Source organism: Grampus griseus, assembly GCF_964374135.1.
Source record: "Grampus griseus genome assembly, chromosome: 11".
NCBI lineage: Eukaryota > Metazoa > Chordata > Mammalia > Artiodactyla > Delphinidae > Grampus > Grampus griseus.
In genome coordinates this window covers 32,620,964-32,642,372 of record NC_139005.1, presented here as the reverse complement: position 1 = coordinate 32,642,372, position 21,409 = coordinate 32,620,964, and the positions used below count along the sequence as shown (strand labels likewise).

The 21,409-nt window shown below is 37.4% G+C and overlaps 1 protein-coding gene across 2 annotated transcripts in view; it reads right to left on the bottom strand.

Moving 5' to 3' along the window:
• Positions 1-21,409, bottom strand: part of PDZRN4 (PDZ domain containing ring finger 4) — a gene marked incomplete at its 5' end in the record, with an annotated part of 372,669 nt that overhangs the window by 18,436 nt on the left and 332,824 nt on the right. For both annotated transcript variants that reach the window (XM_082666647.1, XM_082666648.1), the window contains one exon: positions 732-830. In XM_082666647.1, coding sequence (XP_082522773.1) covers positions 732-830 — 99 coding nt within the window. The remainder of the gene's footprint in view (positions 1-731; positions 831-21,409) is intronic.

The window sequence follows — 21,409 nt, the reverse complement described above, 5'->3', positions numbered from 1 at the left end:
AGTTTCAAAAAATCACCTATAATAATAAATTTTGCTTCACATTTTTTCAAAGTTATTAACACTGAGGGTATTTCACATTTACGTACCTCACTTTTTTTAATTGAAGTATAGTTGATTTACAATGTTGTGTTAGTTTCTGGTGTACAACAAAGTGATTCAGATATACATGTATGTACATATTCTTTTCCATTGTGGCTTATTACAGGATATTGAATACAGTTCCCTGGGTAAGTACCTCACTTCTTGAAAGTGATTATGGGGCTGAATAAAACAAACCAATGGATGCACTTCTTGGATATGATATTTAAATTTATCAATTCTGTCAGCAGAGTAAAATATCTGATTATTGTGAATATTAGATTTAAAAGTCAATGCTATTGTTAACAGGACAGTTAAAAGACACAGCGGGAACAGAAAGACAAATGTTTGCTGATCAAAAACTTTGCTCGACTTCCTGCGTACTTAAGGGACTTTATTCAGATTTAGACAATGTTACAATTTTTGCACTTCTCCTTACTGGGATTCTGTGGTGAAAGCATGCACATTAAATAGGCTGATAATAATTCCACTACTTGGGCAACATAATTTACTTTCCTAATTGAAAGTGACAACTACTGGCACATTGCCAATTCTTCCCATTCCAGCCTCCCAAGGATTTTCTCATCATGAGTCATTTCACTCCACTGCTCGCTGTCTGCCTCCTCTAACCTCTCCTCCATGGCATTTCTCACCTCGCTGACATAAATGCCGGTGTCTTCTTCATCATCCGTTCGGTAACAGACTGTCAGGCCCAGCTTCTCTTGACTGTTAACACGACACAACTCGACCTCCTGAGAGAAAAACACACACAGAACGACATTTATCTCAGAGAGAAATCAAATCCCGCAGCAGGATGGAGAACTCACTGATATTCTTTAGGCCATCCTGGGAAGTCTTCATAATCATTGCCCAACATCTGAAATTAACCCATGTTACCAGAATCCTCACAATTTACTCTCAACATGTATATCTGTATATTCAGGCCAGTGTTTTAACTTTTCATTGTAAAGTTGGAGATGTGCAGTTTTTTTATATTAAATCATAAAACTTTACAAAACCACAAATGAAGTTTAAATAAAATATGTATAAATCAAAAATATGGAATCAAGAAAATATTTGAGAATGTTAAAGTAGGTAGCAAAATGTTTATGAAACTACTGTGTTTTTATTTGTATTTTAATAAAACAAAATTAAGTTCAAATAAAAAAAGACTAAACTGTACATCAATACTTCTTTTGAGTTCTATACAACATTATAATAAGCAAGAGTTCTGTGTAGCTCAGGCCAAGGTTTTCTATTACCTTGTAGCAGCTTTCACCCTTGGAAAGAAATAGGTTCATCCAGGCTGTAGGGAGAGACATCAACAGTCATATGGGCAGAGGCAATGATTCAAAAATGTAGCAGTAAATGAACAAGGAAACACATCTACTGCAACACATGGCTAAGGGGCTTAAAATGTCAGTGCTTAGGTAATGTATATTGAATCTATTTCTTGATTTATATTCAGTAAAATAATAGTAAATTTCAGTGTATTTCATTTTTATATAATAAAATAGACTTGTACTACTCTCAGAAGCAGATGACTTTTAGAATAAATTGCATAATTCCAAGCACTGAAACACAAATTGGTGCTCTCATCATGGAGAACGTGTTCCTATTGGATGGAGGTTATAAGGCCCTTTAGTAAAGAATCAGATGAGGAAGAACAGAATAAATTTAAATTGGAAATGAAATCTAGACCATCTTTCTAAAACTCAGGCTTTGTGGGAGTTATTTGTCTGTCTTGCTTAATGCTCTCTCTCTAGTGCCTGGAACAGGGGACTGTTCAGTGTGGGGACTCGGTTAATGTTGGTTGAAGGGTGATGGCTTTTATTTCAAAATATATCCTAGTGTTTATAACTTTTTGTAAAACAATAATTAAATAATATTTCCTCTTTAACTGGAGGTAGATTTTGTGTGTGTGTGCGCACACGCGCACGTGTGTATGAATGAAGGGAATAAAGTTTGTTAATAAAGTATCCATTTAACTGTATATGATCTGAAATAGTTACCAGGACTAAATAAAGAGAAACTCACTTAATTTCAAACTAGAGGATATTTTCCTGTACACTATGCTACATTTGAAGAAGTATCTTCCCTTTTAACTTTGTATTTCAGTGAAGGTCTTGTCATTGGAAAATAACCATTTATTTTGGTGACGTACTATAAACCAAAGGTAAATCCTTAACAAGGATACACTGTCATAAGCTCCAGTGACCAATAATTTCACAGCTAATAGCAAATAAAAGAAAATTTAAATCTTCTATCCTGAGACATGTACTGCAAATTGGTGAGGTACATGAAACCATGAAGAATGCTGACTTTACACCTGGTAGACAAAGATACTCTAAATTACGCTACAGAGCTTAAAAAGGGCATGGTGTATGTTGAACAAGAAGAAAAAAAGTCTTTTCACCTAGAGGAAGAATAGCAAACAGTGACATGTTTTGGCGCCAGAAGCAAAAAGTATACACCAATCAAGGGCATTTTCAAAATTGGCAACAATTAATGCCTCTAGAGGGGAAGAATACTTGACTAAAACTGTAACATTAGGAAGGAATTATAGCAACAAAAGAGCTTCGATTACAGCAATGAAGTATACAGTTAAGGAGTAAAGAAGCTTGTGATTCCTAAGAGGCCTACAAGGAAACCTAAACATCCCATACAAAATTGAAAGTGAGACCTTTAAATTAAAGCAAATGATCTGTATTCGGAGCTGAAATCCATTGACTTTCGATGTCCTTCCAATAGCACTGGAGAAAACACCCCATCCTGTGGGAAGTTGTTTCCAGAGGGAAGCATTCCTTTCGTGAGTGTTTTCTCTACACTCTCCATGCTGTACTATGGTTTGGTGTTTGTTTAGAAGATGCATATCTAAATATTTTGTGGTAAAATGGAACCAATCTATTAAAATAAAAAGGGTAGAACCACCCATACAACACCAATATCACCAAGAATCACGGGGAAACAGAAATCTGAGATCCTGAGGTCAAAATAACTCTTCAATCTTGTCATCTTATTGAACCTAAGCAAAACTGTGAAGCAGGTCTCAAAGTTACCCACAGCATCTTTGTTTTCAACATCACCCCCTCCCCCTTTTAAGATACTGGGCATCCTCCTACTATTTATTTTGCTTCCTGGATTTCCTAAGGCTGCCAACCTAGGAAGCCATTGGGATTTCAGGCTTGCCATCCTAATTATCTCCTAGAAAAACCTGGTATTTGGTGTAGTCTTCCATTCTCTCACAAGTAGCTCTTGAGATATAAAGATAATTGATAAATAAATGTTTCTTAAAGGGATCATCATTAGTAATTATTTAAAATGTGGCCCCATCCAGGGTTTGGTTCACACCAATGAAGATTGAAAATACAATTTTTATTACAAGCCTTAGTTCAAAGGACTGAACTTATGGAAGTAAGTAAGATTCCAAGCTCCAGAGGAGGCGCAAGTGAGATTTCTCGGATCCCACAAACCACCGAGCACCAGCCCCAAGTGCGGACTTGCAATTCTTTCTTTGGTTGAGAATGTTTCAGATACTACAGATTTCATATTGGTACACAAAAGCATACATTTTAGAATCAAAGTTTCTTTAATTCTATGACAAAATAACTTATAAGCAGCTACCTGTTGACAATTTTGTTTGTATGAGGTAAAGGAGGCTTTGTAAAGGCTACTTATCTGAAAAGCATCCTCTAGCCCACGTTTAACTTAGTATTCCCTTCACACAAGTGCACACAAGCCTCTGACTTCTGAAGAAATAACCTTCTGGTAATAGAGAATGTTTTCCCTAACAACTTTCATACCTTTCCCTCTGTCACGAGGAAGCTGTTTGATGAAAAACATAAAAGTGAAATGCTACCTCTGTACATTTTCTCCGTGGAGACAATCCTTGGGTATCTACAAATCAAAGGCAAGCCCGCACGGATGGCACTGCTAACCATCCATAAGTCATTTGTGACTGCAGTGGAAGAATCACTTCATATACCCGATGAAACCACGTTCATTTTGGCTTAATGTGCTTTAAGATGCTATGTTCTGGGACTATGTACAGTCCCTTAGAAAAATCAAATCACAGTATCTAATCCTGTGAGAAACTGATTATTGAGATTGAGAGTGGAGTAGGAGATTAAAGTTAGTAAAGTTTGCTGTGAGATATCCTTCAAATTATAGACAGAATGGGATTTTACATAAATTGGTTGCACTACAGTGCTGTGAATATTTTATATATTTTTTTATGATTGGGTCTAAGGTGGAACAAGGAACTTAAAAAGAAAATAAAACACACTTTTGCTTTTTAGATGGAATTCTCTTGCTGGAAGAAGAACTGAGGCTTGAAGCTGCCTGAAATGGTTTTTTAAGCAAATTGTTTCCACGCTCTAAAGAGCTCTTGAGGCCCATGGCATGAGTGAGAAAATTCAGAGGCAATCAGTCTACGCAAGTCAGAATGAAAACCAGGGCTAAACAAGATGGTCACTGATATCAACTGATAATCCCGAGAGAGGGGTCTATTGTGTCCATATCTTTCTTTTAATTTTATTTGTTGGTTGGTTTTTATTCATCAGACAACATAGCCATTACTACACAAGCTTAGTATTAATCATATATCATTGTCTTAAATTTTGTAATGTTGATTAGTAACTAGTGAAATACCATGCTTAGTTGTTCCAACAAAACCTTTATTAAAAATGAATTAAGTAGGAAATATGAAAACTTTAACCCTCACAGCTAAGAGAAGCCTAGATACTCTACTGTGAAAATATTGCTTCAATTCCCTCTCTTCTGGATAGTGGAAATCAGGTATAAAACTCAGTAAAAAATAAACGACAAAACTCCTGCAATACCCAAATTGCTATGACTATAACATTTCAGGCTTGGACACCCCAACTCCAAACATTCAAAACAAGTTACTGCAACTAATAAATAAATTACATTTTATAGAGACATTAGGGTAAAAGCGAAAGCACGTGGTCCTGTCTTTACACTAACACCCCTAACCTCACCTCCTCACTCAACCACTTTCCCTTTTTAATGATATTGTTGTGAAATACAGGCAGTGTTTAATCCTATCCTATTCTTAGCGACTTTCTCTTTCTGAATCCTTTGAGAAATAAAACTGCCACATTTTTCTAGATCCAGGTTGTCTGCTTCTCACTGTGGACTCTGAATTGCCTTAGGAAGTCTTAAATTACCCATTTGAGGTTTGTGGAAATGTAATCAATTTTACAGCCTAACAAAGAAAAAGATGTTAATTTTGTTTATACTTTTAACTGGGGAAGGGAATGGATTCACGAGGCCAGTAATTAAGAGTCCATGTCAGGAATAGAAATGGGAAACTTAAAATCAAGGTGAGTGTGACAAGTGGTTTGTATTTTGTATGGTTACTTCTGCTGTGTCAACTAGAGAATCAGGCCAGCGGCATGGGCACCTGCCCTTTAATGGGCTTTCACTCAGTCCTGCTCTGTCTATACCAAAGAGCAAAGGCAGGGCAGGAAACCAGAAAAACATGCTGTTTGCATCAGACATGTTTTTTTCTTCCTTCCTATTTTGATATTGTATCTTTTGAGAAAGTGCACTTGTTTTTAAGTATTAGGATCATGTGGTTTACCTTTGTAAGAATCCAGAAATTCAGGGTTTTTCACAGTTGACTCTTGAGATTTGAACAAAACATAAAATGATCATTTATTAGCTTACAAGTGGCACTGCTAAACATCCACAATCATCTGTGTCTAGATTTTGTGATTTATATGTTAGTTGTGGGCAGGTCTACATCAATATAATTCAACATGTCATAGCAATGTACAGAAAAGACTACTCACAAAATGTCATTTCCATAGTTGCTTTACTTCTAAAATATCCACTTTAAGCACTCCATGGTCTGATCAGCTTCCATTCCCACTCCACCATTTGTGCTCTCTCACTGGACCCTGAACCTGTTGACCCTTCCACTTTTCACTGTCAATAATTCCCTCACACCCTCCCCTCTCTCCTTGCCCAGCTTGGAGCTGCAGTTAGTCACGATACTCATAAAAATCCACGTCTTTGCTGTTCTCTGCCTTTACCGTATCACCCAGCAAAGGCCAATCACTGCCAAGCCCAACTATTCACTTCCTTGTGTTCCCACCTAAGCAGCTGTATGGTCCTGGAGGAAAAGACACAGCCATGCTAACTACACGGACTGCTTTCACTGTAAGCTCATTCCCACAAACCTCAGACGGGCCATCAACACTGCCTGACAATCGCACATGCTTCCCTCGTCAAGCTGCTCCACTTTCCTCAATTTTCCGACACAACCTGCCCACTCTAAATTGATGACCTCCCCTCAGAACTCATTGGTTGCTAAGACATTCTTATTACCTCAACTTTCTGCTCTCCCAGATGAGTATTTCACACCCCTTTTCTCTGCAACTCTGCTAGGGTGCCTTCTCTCTCTTCACTCGTAGCCAATCATTCTATTCCACACTTGGAGAAAAAAGAAGCCATGAAATGGAAACCACTGTATCTTCCCTCCACTCAGCATATTAATCTAAGTTTATCTGTATCCACCCTGTAGGCAATAATTCTGTTACAGTGGAAGAAAGATCACCAATTCTATCAAAGGCCAATGCTTCCACTTGGTAAACCATTCCTTTTTTTTCTTTTCAATTTTTTTTCCTCCTGGAATTATTCCTTCTCTTTCTCCTGCATTATCAGTTTCTCTTTCCCTATGAGATCATTCCCATTGCCAGACACACACACACAAAGGAACAATATCATCCTTATGGGATGGGGAGGGAGGAAACCCCACAAAGATGATGGTCAGCTATAGGTTGAGGGCTGCTGGAAGAATCAAATAAAAATGCCTTGGAAGACATAATGGAATTGACTTGGTGCTTACCAAGGCCAAATTTCCGAGCAGAGAACACTGACCGTGCAAAGGCACAGAGATAGGGAACAACATATCACGTTAGAGGAGCCTTAAGTAATTAATGTGTGTGAAGCTAAGGGTTGAAGATTGGAGTGGGTGAGTGGACATGATGAAGAATAAAACTGGAGAAGTGGCAAGATCATAGAAGAATGACTGCACTATACTGAATAATTTGGACTCTGTAAAAAAGTAAAGAAGACTCACGGAAAGGGAAATAGCATAGTCTGGTTTGCAGTTTGGAAAATGGCTTCAACAGTAACATGGAGGGTGAGTTGGAGGGGTTAAGAGATGGAGAGACAATTTGGGAATGTTACCAGTTCATGCAAGAGAAGGTAGGAACTTGAATGTAAACCGTGTCATATAAGTCCTTAAACAACGTTACTATTATTTCTACTTTATTGATGAAGAAAATGAGGCATAGAGATAAGTAACTTGCCCAGTGTCACACAGCCAAGTCAGAAGCAGAGCTGCGATTCAAGGCCTAACTAAAGGACTCATCCTGAATTCTCAACAGCTCCTTGCTCTGGTTCCAGTTACAGCTCTTTCTCATTTTTCAGTTTTCAGCTTAAATAATATCCTGGATAGGATCCCTCTCCATCACTCTTTCTGAAGCAGGGTCTCCAAAATTTTCTACAGAAATTTCACCAATGCTTAGTAACTTCTTGACAACTATGATTATTTATTCTTTTTTATTATCAAATTTGTATTTTATTAAGTTGCTTATTTTTATTGTTGGTTTCCTTTACTATTCTTTAAGCAGATATTTTCTGTTATGTTTATTATATCCCACAAGTCTTAGATATGAAAGAAGGAAACTCAGCTCTTGAGGAGAGTGCCATGTCATCTTCTTTACATTCCTAATACCAGCAGAATCTGGGGATTTATGGGAAGCCCCCCAGGCATCTGCTGGATGAGTTAACTACTATAGTGAAGTTGGATTTAGGCTATAATTGCTTTGGCTATGTTTGTAACTCAGTATAATCGTATTAGATTAAGTAGAATAGATTCAGAAAACTGTTCAAACAATAAATGTGACTGACTCTCTTATAATTTCTGCCAACAAGATAATTAATCACAGTGAACTAGAAAAATCAAGCCAAATTAACTATAAAGTACTCATTCTAAGAATTCTTCTAGCACGTTTAGTTTTTATTCACTTTATTCACCTGACACTTTCGTAGCACCTGCTATGTGCCAAGGCCCTCATTTAGCACAGGAAACTTTTAGGTACCAACCATTGTGATAAATGTTTTGGGAATACTGTCACATTTAGTTTTATAAAAATATGACAGGCTAATATAGTGTATCACAGTTATTTACGGTCTAACCAGCGTTCATTCTCTCTCTTTTTGAAAGCATGACTCTAAATTTCTTGTGCAGAATCACACCTTCTTCTTTCCTTGTCTATATGTCTGTTCAACACTGATTTCAGCTTTAGGGGCAGTCATGTGACCTAGATATCAGCCAATGAGTGTATTTTATTTCCTTAGCTGTAGTGATCATTTCAAGGATGGATATTTGATACGGTTCAAGCCCATAAATATCAGGCCTGAGAGTTTTGTTGAAACTATTGAGAAAAGAACACTTGCCTTCCCTGTTGTACTTGAACCTGCAAGACTATAGGAGCAGCTCAAATCTTCATCTTCCCACAATATATAGACCCTGGGGGTAAATGCAACAAAGAGGAGATAAAAGCCAAAAGATGGAGAAAGACTAAAATTTAGTGGCATCGTTTGAGCCCCTGCATCAAGTTATACCTGAAATAGTAAACTTCTGGAATTTTCAATTCAGAAAGTCAATACATCTTCCTTTTCTCCGTAAGTATTTGTTTTGAGTCTTCTGTTTTTTGGATCAGAGTCCCAATTGATTTTGGTAGATAGTATAAATTTCATTTTATAGATAAAACAATTCAGGCCCAGCATTAAGTAATTCACCTAAGGTTACTTAGCAACTATTTGTCTGAGTCAGAAATTGAATATAGGTTTTTTTTTTTTTTTGCTTTTACTCCAAAGCTTGTTTTTTCACTCAATACACTCTTCTAGTCCAACGATGATTTAAGAGCTCATTATTAGACTGAGGCTTAAACACTTAAAGAACTCAGAAAAGTGCAATGGGCTACATGGTAGAAAATAGATGAGTCAAGGGATGAACCAAAAGAGGGAAAGTTCCAGAGAGAAGCTACTTTCACGCAGTGGGTAAGAAGTTCATTGCAGCTATAGCAAAGGGTTGCTGAGGGGAGTATTAAGAGATGATGCTAGAGAGGTGAGTTAGGACCAAAGTCTAAAAGATCTCATAACCAAAGTCCTGGGCAGAAAAGGGAGAGGGAGATCAATATGCAAAATTTGGGGCATTCCAGCTTCTATAAACTACAAAGAGTTATGAAAACTAGGACTACTGGGAGGAAGCAAGGACTTGATTTTCTGGTATTCAACTGAGGCAGAAGCATAAATTTCTTCTATTTTATTTTTAATATTGATTAAATTTTAAGAAAATTAATATAATCATAAGTTACTTCATAGGATTACTTGGAAGGAAATTTTAGACACAATTTAAGTTGTCCTCCAACTTTTATCAATAGAAATGATTTTCCCACATTTACCTGGTAATTTAGTGGCAGAGCTAAGATAGAAGCCAAGTCTCCTGACTTTCATTCAATAGCTCTTTTTTACTGTTATCTCGTTGATTCTCATATTATTCTTTACGTAATTCTCACCTGGGATGGTCCTTTGGGGTGTGCAGGGAGGAGAGTGTGATGGGAATGGGAAAATCACTGCAGGGAATGAGAGAAGCTGATGGAAGTGGGTTACCTAGGTGAAATGTGTGGAAGCAGGAACAAGGTTGACAAGTGACGTTAGCTGTAAGGTAAACTGAATCAGGGTGATGACACAGGACTCAAGGAGAAAAGGGCTTGAATTGACATCTTTTTAAAACTATTCTTTCAACGCTTTGTGTCTATAGTAGACTTAAAAAGAAGAAATAGCACACTAAACTTTTATATAAAAGTATTGTCCATTCTCTGAGAGGCTCAAACACCTATTGTCATTCTCATAGTACTGCATTTCACCTGGTCCTGCTGTCTTTATTGTATCTCTACTCCTGCCATTTGTAAGCTCTCTTCTCTTTGAATTACGGAAACTAGCTTTTTCAAAAGAAAGTGTTAACGGCATTTCTTTGATATTGGTCATGTGCATTCTGAAGAGTAAATAGTCGAAAATGACAGGGTGACCCTTTGTGCCCTGGTAGTCCTTCATTCAGTGATTGTAATTCTTGGTTCCATTCACTGTCATGCTTTTGAGCTTGGCCATGTTTTCCATAAAGGAGACCAGCTAAAGAGATGCCATTTACTATTTGGGGTGCTGTTTTAAAGTAAAAAGAAAAATCATTTTGAAAAGCAGACATTTACTTGAGAAAGAAAAATACCTTTTACTTAAATATAAGACAACCTATAGCTACTCTGGGTGGCAGAGTGAGCATAGTAGAGGAATAAAAGTAAGATCTACACATTCGCAAGATGATCCTCAGGAGCACCTACAAGGGGATTGAGTAAACTAGGATTGAAATAGGTTATAAATATTAACACTGGGTGACAGAGTTATCCCTGCTTTATCTAAGAGAAAACAATGTCATTTGGAAGCTAACCTTTTGGAATATTGGAAGCCCTGTTAAATATTTGGCACAGAAGTTGATATACTGCCTATCCCTTGACAGGTAGGATATATAGATAAGAACAAAGTGGCAAAGAAGGCAGAATGAAGAGCTACAGGGCTGTGGTCTAAGATAAACCCAAGAAGGAATATATTTATGTTTGGTGGCTAGGATTAAAAGACTGCTCCAAAGGGCCCAGAGTTTAGTAGAGATGGTAGATTTACTGTGAACCAAAGTTAAAGGAAGGAAAGAATCTGGGGCATGATAGCAAAAACTACATTTTTGAACTTGAATGGAGATAGTAATCTAAATTTATCAGATAATATTCCATTTATCATGCTCCATGTGGGGTCAATACGTTGATATGCAATTGAAATTTTTTTGCTAAAAATAGTGCAAACCCACTGTGTTTTTCATAGGTAGGAAAATTAGGTGTAAAACTTACACAGAAACTACAAAGATTTTACATTGTAAAACATTACGTAGAATAAATTTGTGTTCCTGGAAGTGGATCAGAGGAAGAAGTCTTTTATGTTATTATATTTTTATACCTAATATTTAAGACCTTGTTGAAAATATGATCAAATAATGAATTAAATTTTCTTCTAACTACAAAAATCCAAAATATCATCTGCCTTACCATGATCATTCAAAAATATGGTATTTTATTCAAGCATCTCATGGTCAGTAAGTAACTTGTTCCACAAGATTCGTTATGAAAAGATGTTTGGTGTCCCACATCTCCAGATTAGTACCACAGTGTATAATAATAAATTTCTTTGTAAATACATAGTGATTAATTGTAGGTAACAGGCTGATCCTGAATTCATGCATTATTTCATATTTTGTAGGTTCTATGTTTTGCCACTGGCCATTATCCAAAGTGTTCAAAGAACTCATCTGATAGCACAGATTCTAGATTTTTCCTTTTCTATCCCTTCTTTACGGAGTCAGCTCTCCTAGTTATTTTTTAAGGCTGGTCTGTTTTGATACATGAAATGCACTGCATCTTTATTGTACTGGCAATAAAATTCTAATAACATGCATTAAAACCAATTAGTAGACCTGAATATCTCCGGATCTAATGAATGAGAAAAGGAGGGCCTACATTTATCTATTTCAGATATTATACATTGAATTCTAGACTGGGAGACGCCCGTGTCTCTGTTGACACAACAGAAATTTGTCAATCCTTTTCAGAACTTCTCTTTATTTGAAAAGCATTTAGGAAGTTTTCCAGCATATGTTATTAAGGAAACATAAAAGGAAGATTAACAAAGCAGAAGAAGAGGGGAAATAAATAAACCTGTTGACAAAATGAACTTTATTTCCATCAATTGGTTATTGGAGCAGGAAATACAGGCTTTTCTAATGAGGCACTGGGCTATGATGGCGAGTTTTCTTCTAAGCCATTTTATGGTGGGGGCTAGGGAGCTTTTCCTGTGGTCATCATAACAGGAAAAGGTACAAGACTTTTAAACCTGTCAAGATCCCATAAAAGTTATAATAATTATCCCCAAATTATTTTTTCCCTGTTCTTTTTCTTGTTTGGTAAAGTAGCACTTTCATATAATCAAATGTGTTCACATTACCGCCATAGATATTTCTGATCTAACCAAGGAAAACAAATCCTAAAAACATTTCTCTTACAAAAGACAACAAGAGGTTAAAAGTGTGGAAGTTAAACTTTTGCATTTTATTCAACATTTTTACATTTTCTCCAAAAGCTCAAGATAGTTGGTGAGTTATTTATTTTTCTTAAATCAATAAGCAATGCAAATAAAGCAATGGACAAAGGATTAATCTCCAAAATATACAAGCAGCTCATGCAGCTCAATATCAAAAAAACAAACAACCCAATCCAAAAATGGGCAGAAGACCTAAATAGACATTTCTCCAAAGAAGATATACAGATTGTCAACAAACACATGAAAGGACACTCAACATCACTAATTATTAGAGAAACACAAATCAAAACTACAATGAGGTATCACCTCACACTGGTCAGAATGGCCACCATCAAAAAATCTACAAACAATAAATGCTGGAGAGGGTGTGGAGCAAAGGGAACCCTCTTGTACTGTTGGTGGGAATGTAAATTGATACAGCCACTATGGAGAACAGTATGGAGGTTCCTTAAAAAACTAAAAATAGGGGGCTTCCCTGGTGGTGCAGTGGTTGAGAATCTGCCTACCAATGCAGGGGGCACGGGTTCGAACCCTGGTCTGGGAAGATCCCACATGCCGTGGAGCAACTAGGCCCGTGAGCCACAATTACTGAGCCTGCGCGTCTGGAGTCTGTGCTCTGCAACAAGAGAGGCTGCGATAGTGAGAGGCCCGTGCACCGCGATGAAGAGTAGCCCCCACTTGCTGCAACTAGAGAAAGCCCTCGCACAGAAACTAAGACCCAACACAGCCATAAATAAATAAATTAAATTAAAAAAAAAAAAACAAACTAAAAATAGAACTACCATATGACCCAGCAATCCCTCTACTGGACATCTATCCTGAGAAAACCATAATTCAAAAAGAGTCATGTACTACAATGTTCGTTGCAGCTCTATTTACAATAGCCAGGACATGGACACAACCTAAGTGTCCATTGATGGATGAATGGATAAAGAAGATGTGACACATATACACAATGGAATGTTACTAAGCCATAAAAAGAAATGAAATTGAACTATTTTTTGTGAGGTGGATGGGCCTAGAGTCTGTTATATAGAGTGAACTAAGTCAGAAAGAGAAAAACAAATACCCCATGCTAACACATATATATGGAATCCAAAAAAAAAAAAAAGGTTCTAATGAACCTAGGGGCAGGACAGGAATAAAGACGCAGACATAAAGCATGGACTTGAGGACACAGGGAGGGGGAAATGTAAGCTGGGACGAAGTGAGAGAGTGGCATGGACATATATACACTACCAAATGTAAAATAGATAGCTAGTGGGAAGCAGCTGCATAGCACAGGGAGATCAGCTCGGTGCTTTGTGTCCATCTAGAGGGGTGAGATAGGGAGTGTGGGAGGGAGGTGCAAGAGGGAGGGGATATGGGGATATATGTGTAGGTATAGCTGATTCACTTTGTTATACAGCAGAAACTAACACAACATTGTAAAGCAATTATACTGAAATAAAGATGTTAAAAAAATGCAATAAATATAATATTTCACTTTCACATTTTTAACTAAAAATAATTGTAGTTTATTCAAAAAAGAAGCAATGTATGCATTTGAAATACAACCATTCTTAGAAGGGAGAAAGTTCATTTGGGAGAGGTATGTGCATTTTAAACATTGGGGAAGCTTTCTCAAAATGTACATAACATTATTTGCAGGTATAATTTCATGTATACATATTTTCTAAGTTTGGTCATAGCTCCTTGTCTGTGCTTATATGATTCATAATTAACAATGACCTGTAATATTTATCACATATTATCCTATGATATATTTTTTAAAAATGGAAAATAAGTAATGGTATGGATTTTTCAGAGCTTGTAAAGTTTCATAAGAATGCACATATTCTCACATATATGTATCAATTTTTATTCTAGATGATATAATTTCCCCAGTGACTAGTGCATAGGTGTATAATTCTATGTTTGTATAACCATGATGCCATTTTGTGGCATTTAAAGTAGTAGTAATTTATTATATTGGATAGACAATTAAATAAATAATGATCAGATTAAATTATTTATTTATTTTAAATATTTATTTATTTAAATTATTTTATGGTTATTTGCCCAACTGCTTTATGATCTGCTTTTTCCTTGGGCCTTTGAAGAGTAGACATGTTTCTCTATTTGTTGTTAATGATATCAGTCTGAATATTTTGACCACTTGAAAAGTAATTTCCATCATTGCATTATGTATTCTACAGCCTGATTTGATAACTACAAACAAAAACATGGATCATCAAAATTAATCTGAAGTATATCAGCATCTGTTCATTACCGCATAATTTATAATAGCAAAGTATCATAAATGTCCTCAATGTCCACAGTATGTGACTTCTTAAATAAATAAGGGAATATCTGAACGATGGAATATTAAGACTCTGGAGAACTTTCATAACACGGGAAATGATCATTATAAATACTAAAGCAGGACACAAATTTATATAACATAACCATCTCCCTTTTGTGTGTTTTTTTAGTCTTATATTCAAATAAAAATTCCTGGAAGAAAATATGAGTAGTTAGCTCTAGTTGCTGTTGTTATGATCATGATTCCTTTCTTTTTAATATATCCTTGTATTTCCGAGCATATTTTCTGTGAGTATATACTTACCTAGAATCAGAAAAATAAGCATTATTTTAAAACAACAAATATTAATCATTGAAAACAAATGGGTGCTCTGTACATCATGGTAGCCGGCAGATCTCTATTCCTTCCTTTCTACACAATCATCTTATTTACTAGAAAATACTAATTAAAAAGCAAGGAAAAAAAAGTAATTTGATCAATTCAGTGAGGTGAGAAGAAACTAAACATAAACATCAAAGAAACACTGTGTGAGGGTTAGAAGCTCAAAGGCAGTACTATGGGCATTATCTTCATCTAAAGGAGACACAGACACTAAAACCTTGGTTGTTGGTTTTTTTTTTTTTTTGCGTTACATGGGCCTCTCACTGTTGTGGCCTTTCCCGCTGCGGAGCACAGGATCCGGACGCACAGTCTCAGCGGCCATGGCTCACAGGCCCAGCCGCTCTGCGGCATGTGGGATCTTCCCGGACCGGGGCACGCACCCGTGTCCCCTGCATCAGCAGGCAGACTCTTAACCACTGCGCCACTAGGGAAGCCCCTTGGTTGTTTTTTAATGCCCCAAATTTAGCCAAGCTTTTCATTTATGGAGCTCTAGTAGGTTCTTTGTGCTCGTAGTAGGGCCAAATCTACATGAACACGTCAGACTTATCGACCCTCCACAATTCTGATCTTCTTTCCCAACTTGCTTAATGACATTACCATTGTGTTCTTTGTGCTCGTAGTTCTTTGTGCTCGTAGTAGGGCCAAATCTACATGAACACGTCAGACTTATCGACCCTCCACAATTCTGATCTTCTTTCCCAACTTGCTTAATGACATTACCATTGTGTCAGTCAGCCCCATTTAGGTCTTCACTCTTATCTTGTATTCTCCAACTGCGGCCTTTTACAGATAATGGACATTGCCTATAAAATGATTCTCCTTTCTCCTTTTCTTCCTACTCCCTTTGCTGTTGCTCTGGTTCAGTCTTGTAATTTTTCTTCTCCACCTGTTCAATCCCCTTGAATCATCTGGAAGATTACTGCTTGATTAATCTTATTAATATGTCTTTAACACATTATTTCATGCTCAAAAGCATTAATGGTTCCCACTGATTACTGAATTAAGTCAAAAGTTCTCAGATTGACTCTCCAGACTCTCTGTAATCTGATCCCAAACGACATCTGTAAAGCATCTCTTATTCTTCTGCTTAAAGATCGATGACCTGGCCAAACTGGAGTAGAAATCATTTCCCAGATCTGTCAGACTTTCTTCCTCCTTACCAAAATGTATGGCACTTCATTTACTATCCCTATTAAAATTCTGCCTATATTTAACATCTAATAAATTATGAACTTCCGAAAGGTGGAGGAAATGTATTCAACCTTGTATCTCAGTGTTGATAGTAGGAACTTGCAAGTAGTAAATGCTTGTGCCTGTTTGCTAAATAAATGAATCTATTTCAAACCACACCTGTATCACAGTCTCTTTATCACCTAGAAGTACTCTTCATCCCTCTGGGTACACAGTGGTCTCTGCATCTCTAATTCAATACAAATCATACTCGGCCTTACATGTCATTATGGAAGACAGGGACATTCCCAGTTTATAGGCATTAGGGTTTCCTTGCATCTGGCCATGTCTAGAAGACTAGTATAGATGAACCGCTAGGAACTATTTGTAAGAAGGCTTAAGAATCTCCCTGTGAAAAAGGATACAAAGACTCAAAGAACAGGACTCAAAAAGTAAGACTTCTGTGTTTGACAGTTATGTTGTGCTAGGTACTTTGAAGAGCCTTCCTGCCGAAAACAACTAATGAGGCTGACCTACTTCTTTTACTTATTTTTAAAGTATTACTAGGATGACAAAATAACAGTAAATACTCAGAGGACAAAACAAATGAGTGAAGGTGAGAATTTGGAAAAGAATAATCAGGAATCAGATTTTATCCTCGAGAGTATTTACTGATTTAAGTGAAGCTAGGCCTCAGTGTCCACAGTTTCACAGAGCGCAAAGAATAGGAGACAATGTCCAGAGCCTATGCAAGATAAAGAGTCTAACAGGAGACCACAGGAAGGAAGCTGGGAGGCCCAAGAGCTATTGACTTAGTGTTATGGTGAAAAAGAAATACAACACCTCTCTCCAGGGCATTGCAAAGAGAACTGTCTATCGTGAATTTTGGTCTTGAATGAAAGGGAGAAAAGTCTCATCTGAGAATAAGCAATAACAAGCTGGCCCCTACGCAAACTTCATGGATGTTTGCACCTCCAATTCAGACTACCTGGAGGGGTAACGGTGGTATCTACAACAGCTCAAGCTGATAATTAAGTTTAAAGTAGTCCTGGGAGGGTGATATCCCCAGGAGCCCAGCAGAAACTAACTCATGCTTTCTGGCTGGAGAAACCCAGGCCTCAAAGTGTGCCAGGGACAAAGTTGGAATTAAAATGTGCTTAGAGTCAAATTTCACAAAGTACACAAAGAAACAGTGCACCATGAGTGAGATCCAGCAGGAGAAAAAAAAATTAAATAGGAATCATAACTGGAAAGACATGGAGAATATATACAGAGAGATTTAACATAATGAAAGAAATAGGAACAAGGATGGTAAATATGAGTAATGAGTATAAAAATAACCAATAAAAAAGAATAAGAACGGGGCTTCCCTGGTGGTGCAGTGGTTGAGAGTCCGCCTGCCGATGCAGGGGACACGGGTTAGTGTCCCGGTCTGGGAAGATCCCACATGCCGCGGAGCGGCTGGGCCCATGAGCCATGGCCGCTGAGCCTGTGCGTCCGGAGCCTGTGCTCTGCAACGGGAGAGGCCACAACAGTGAGAGGCCCACATACCACAAAACAAAAACAAAAACAAACAAACAAAAATAGAATAAGAACTTATAGAAATGAAAATTATAATAATTGGAGTTAAAATTTAAAGGATGTGTTTAAGAGCAGATTAGACAGACCTGAGGAATCGCTCAACTAGAAATTAGTGAACTAGAAGATAGATTTGACAAAATTATCTAGAATGCACACAAAGAGACAAGGAAATGAAAAGTAGGAAACAGGAGTTAAGAAATATGGAGATAAAGGCTGAAAATACTCCAGAACTGATGAAAACCACTAATCCACTGAAATCAGGAATCAGTACCTTTATTGTGTACCATACCTGTATCTGTATTGTGTATCAGTAAAGATACAGTGGAATGGTATTTTGTTGTGCTGAGATAAAACATCTGCTGACCTAGAGTTCTATACTTGGGAAAATGTTTTTTACAAGAGTAAAATAAAGATATTTTCAGATAAACAAAAAAACCAAACTATTTTGCCAGTATCTCACTCTCACTAAAGAAAGCTGAAAGATGTATGTTAAGTTCAGAAGGAAAACTCAGATGGAAGGTCTTAGGTGCAAATAGAAATGAAGAATAAAGAAAATCTAAAGAAATATGAAGTAGTCATACTATATAATGGCTTAAGGGGTTAAAAGAAGGCCAGGAAAAATTAAAATGCTTATAAAGGTATCATATAAGTCAGGAAGGGTGTGGTTTGCTTAAGTGTTCTTGAGTCTCTATACAGTATTCCTGCTAAGGATGAGGGTAAAGATATTGTTAATTACAAAAAAAAAATCAATACACTAAGTTTTATAAGATAAGCACTAAAAGAACAGAAATAGTTCATATTACCATATTGTAATCCAGCAGAGGGGAAAAATTGGAATGAGAAAGACAATCAATTTACATTAAAGACAAGAAAGGATAGAAAAAGAAACAGAAAAGTGAAAACACAGCACAGTATAAGAAAATATAATTATGCCCAAATGTATAAATAATTATGAGTGTAAACAGACAAAATCATGTAGTTAAAAGACAAAAAAATGACAAAATATAAATGCAAACAGACCACCACTGCTGCCAGCACAAAAGAACAACATTCCAGCTCTATAAAAAGTGTACAAGAAAGGCTCGCAACAAGACATTGTCAAAAAGGCATGCAAAACATAACAATTCAGAAAAGGTGAAAGTAAAAGCTGGCAAAAGTTATGCCACAAAATACTAAGACTAAGCTGGTGTAGCTATGTTATTAGTGTAGTAGAATGTATTGTAGAACAAAGATAATCGCAAAAAATGTCACTACAGTTTTTTTAAATGACCTAACATTGTAGAAAACAAAAATGGCAGAATTAGAGATAGAATTTGACAGATCTATCACTGTAATGGCAATTGATAGATAAATCAGCCAATGTAATTTTAAGGATAAAGAAAATTCGAACAGTATGATTAACAAGCTTGATCTAATGTATAGCTATAGAATATAATTCCCAATAAATGCAGAATATATATTATTTTCAGGCATGAATTGACCTTTTATGAAAAGGTTCACTTTAGCATAATAATAATAAACACATTAAATTCAATTTGTGCTAAGCAGTGTTTTAACCACGTTAGAATACATTTTATTTAATTAATTTATTTATTTATTTTTGGCTGTGTTGGGTCCCCGTTTCTGCGCGAGGGCCCTCTCCAGTTGCGGCAAGCGGGCGCCACCCTTCACCGTGGTGCGCGGGCCTCTCACCATCGTGGCCTCTCCCATTGCGGAGCACAGGCTCCAGACGCGCAGGCTCAGCAATTGTGGCTCACGGGCCCAGTTGCTCCGCGGCACGTGGGATCCTCCCAGACCAGGGCCCGAACCCATGTCCCCCGCATCGGCAGGCAGACTCTCAACCACCACACCACCAGGAAGCCCTAGAATACATTTAATCCTCACAGTCCTAAGGGTTTGGTATATAAATATCCCCATTTTATACATGAGAAAACTGAGACACAAAGATGTTAAGTGATTTTCTCAAGGTAACAACTAGAAAATGGAAGAGCTGGGATTAGAGTCTATCCTCTTATCTGCCATGCGCCCAGGAGCACTGCCAGGCTGTTGGCAGGAGTTAGAATTGTCTCAATTCTGAGCTCTCCTTCGTTCAGGACAGTGGGTACTTCTGAGGGAGAAAGTACAGAGACAGGATTGGGAGGGGGCATGCAATATCATGGTAATGTTCTTTTTCTAGAACTGAGTACTGAGCGGACAGGTATTTATTGCATCTCTGTTTGAAGGAAAGTTGACACTGTAACATAGTATTACTCAGACTATTTTTAGAACTGACATTACAATTTTATGCCATTGTCCTAAAAGTGCAATGAGAACAAGTGAAAATGAAAGGTAGATTTTAGCTCTTTGTAACACCAAAAGCATAAAGATAGGCACTGGTTACTTTTTCTCCTGGAGGTAACTCTTGGAAAACAGCATGGCAGGTACACAGTGATCCAACAATCTGCCTGGGCCAGTAAGAAACGGAGAGAGGGAGAGAGACCAGGCCCCAGAACGTCAGGTCCAGCAGGGGATACGATCATCATAGTTGAAGTCAGAAAGAAGGAAAATGCCAGATTTTATGGGGTAGCAACTTGGCAGTTTGAGAGTACATATGTGCCATACCATGAGGATTCCCAGAAGCTTCTGGAAGGATTTTGACAGGTGATTTGAAGAACCCAAAAAACTAGAGGAGAGGGTATAGCCAGAAAAATACTGTTTTATTACTGCCTGTGCTTTTTTCTAAACACAGGCATTTTCTAAGGAAAGTGGGTAACTCTTATCTATGCACTTAAAATGAATAATAGATATTAATTTGCTGAGGGCAGAGATTGTATATATTTTTATCATAATAATATTTTACATGATATAAAAAAATCATGAATGAATGCAAAAATCCATCAGAACTCCTAATAAAGCAACTTTTTTTTTTTTTTTTTGGCTGTACGCGGGCCTCTCTGTGGAGCACAGGCTCCGGACGCGCAGGCCCAGCGGCCATGGCTCACGGGCCCAGCCACTCCGTGGCAGGCGGGATCCTCCCGGACCGGGGCACGAACCCGTGTCCCCTGCATCAGCAGGCGGACTGTCAACCACTGTGCCACCAGGGAAGCCCAAAGCAACTTTTAAGTATATCTGATGCTAGATATTAGGGATATCATTTTTAAGAACAAAAGAAGGCACATGATTTTTTTGCAGAAAAAAGTGCCATTCTATTAGTCTCCTAATACCATTAGGTGTATCCAAATTTAACTCAATAGCTAATTTAGGACAAGTATGTGGGTTTGGGATGGGGCCTGTGCAAGCATGTCCATGAATCTATAAAGGGAACAAGAAATGTGTAATAGAAAGAGATAGTAATTTATGTACAGATGGAAATCCAGATATACACACACACACAAACACATCCCTCTGGAATATATACCAGCCCTAAAAGGCTCTGTCCTTTCCAGCTTGGCTATGCCAGTGGCATCCAGCACTCGAGGTAGTCGCGCCTTCTGAATGCTCCTGGCTAAAATGCAGAAATCCTGCAAATTACTTCTATAATGGGCAATGGAGGGGAAAAACTGGATGAAACTCAACATAGGAAAAGCCAATTTAAGTACTATAAAATGTTTTCTAATAATGGAGTCTGTTAGGCTTTGGGGTAATCTCAGCAGGAGATATGAAGGCTGTATCATAGGA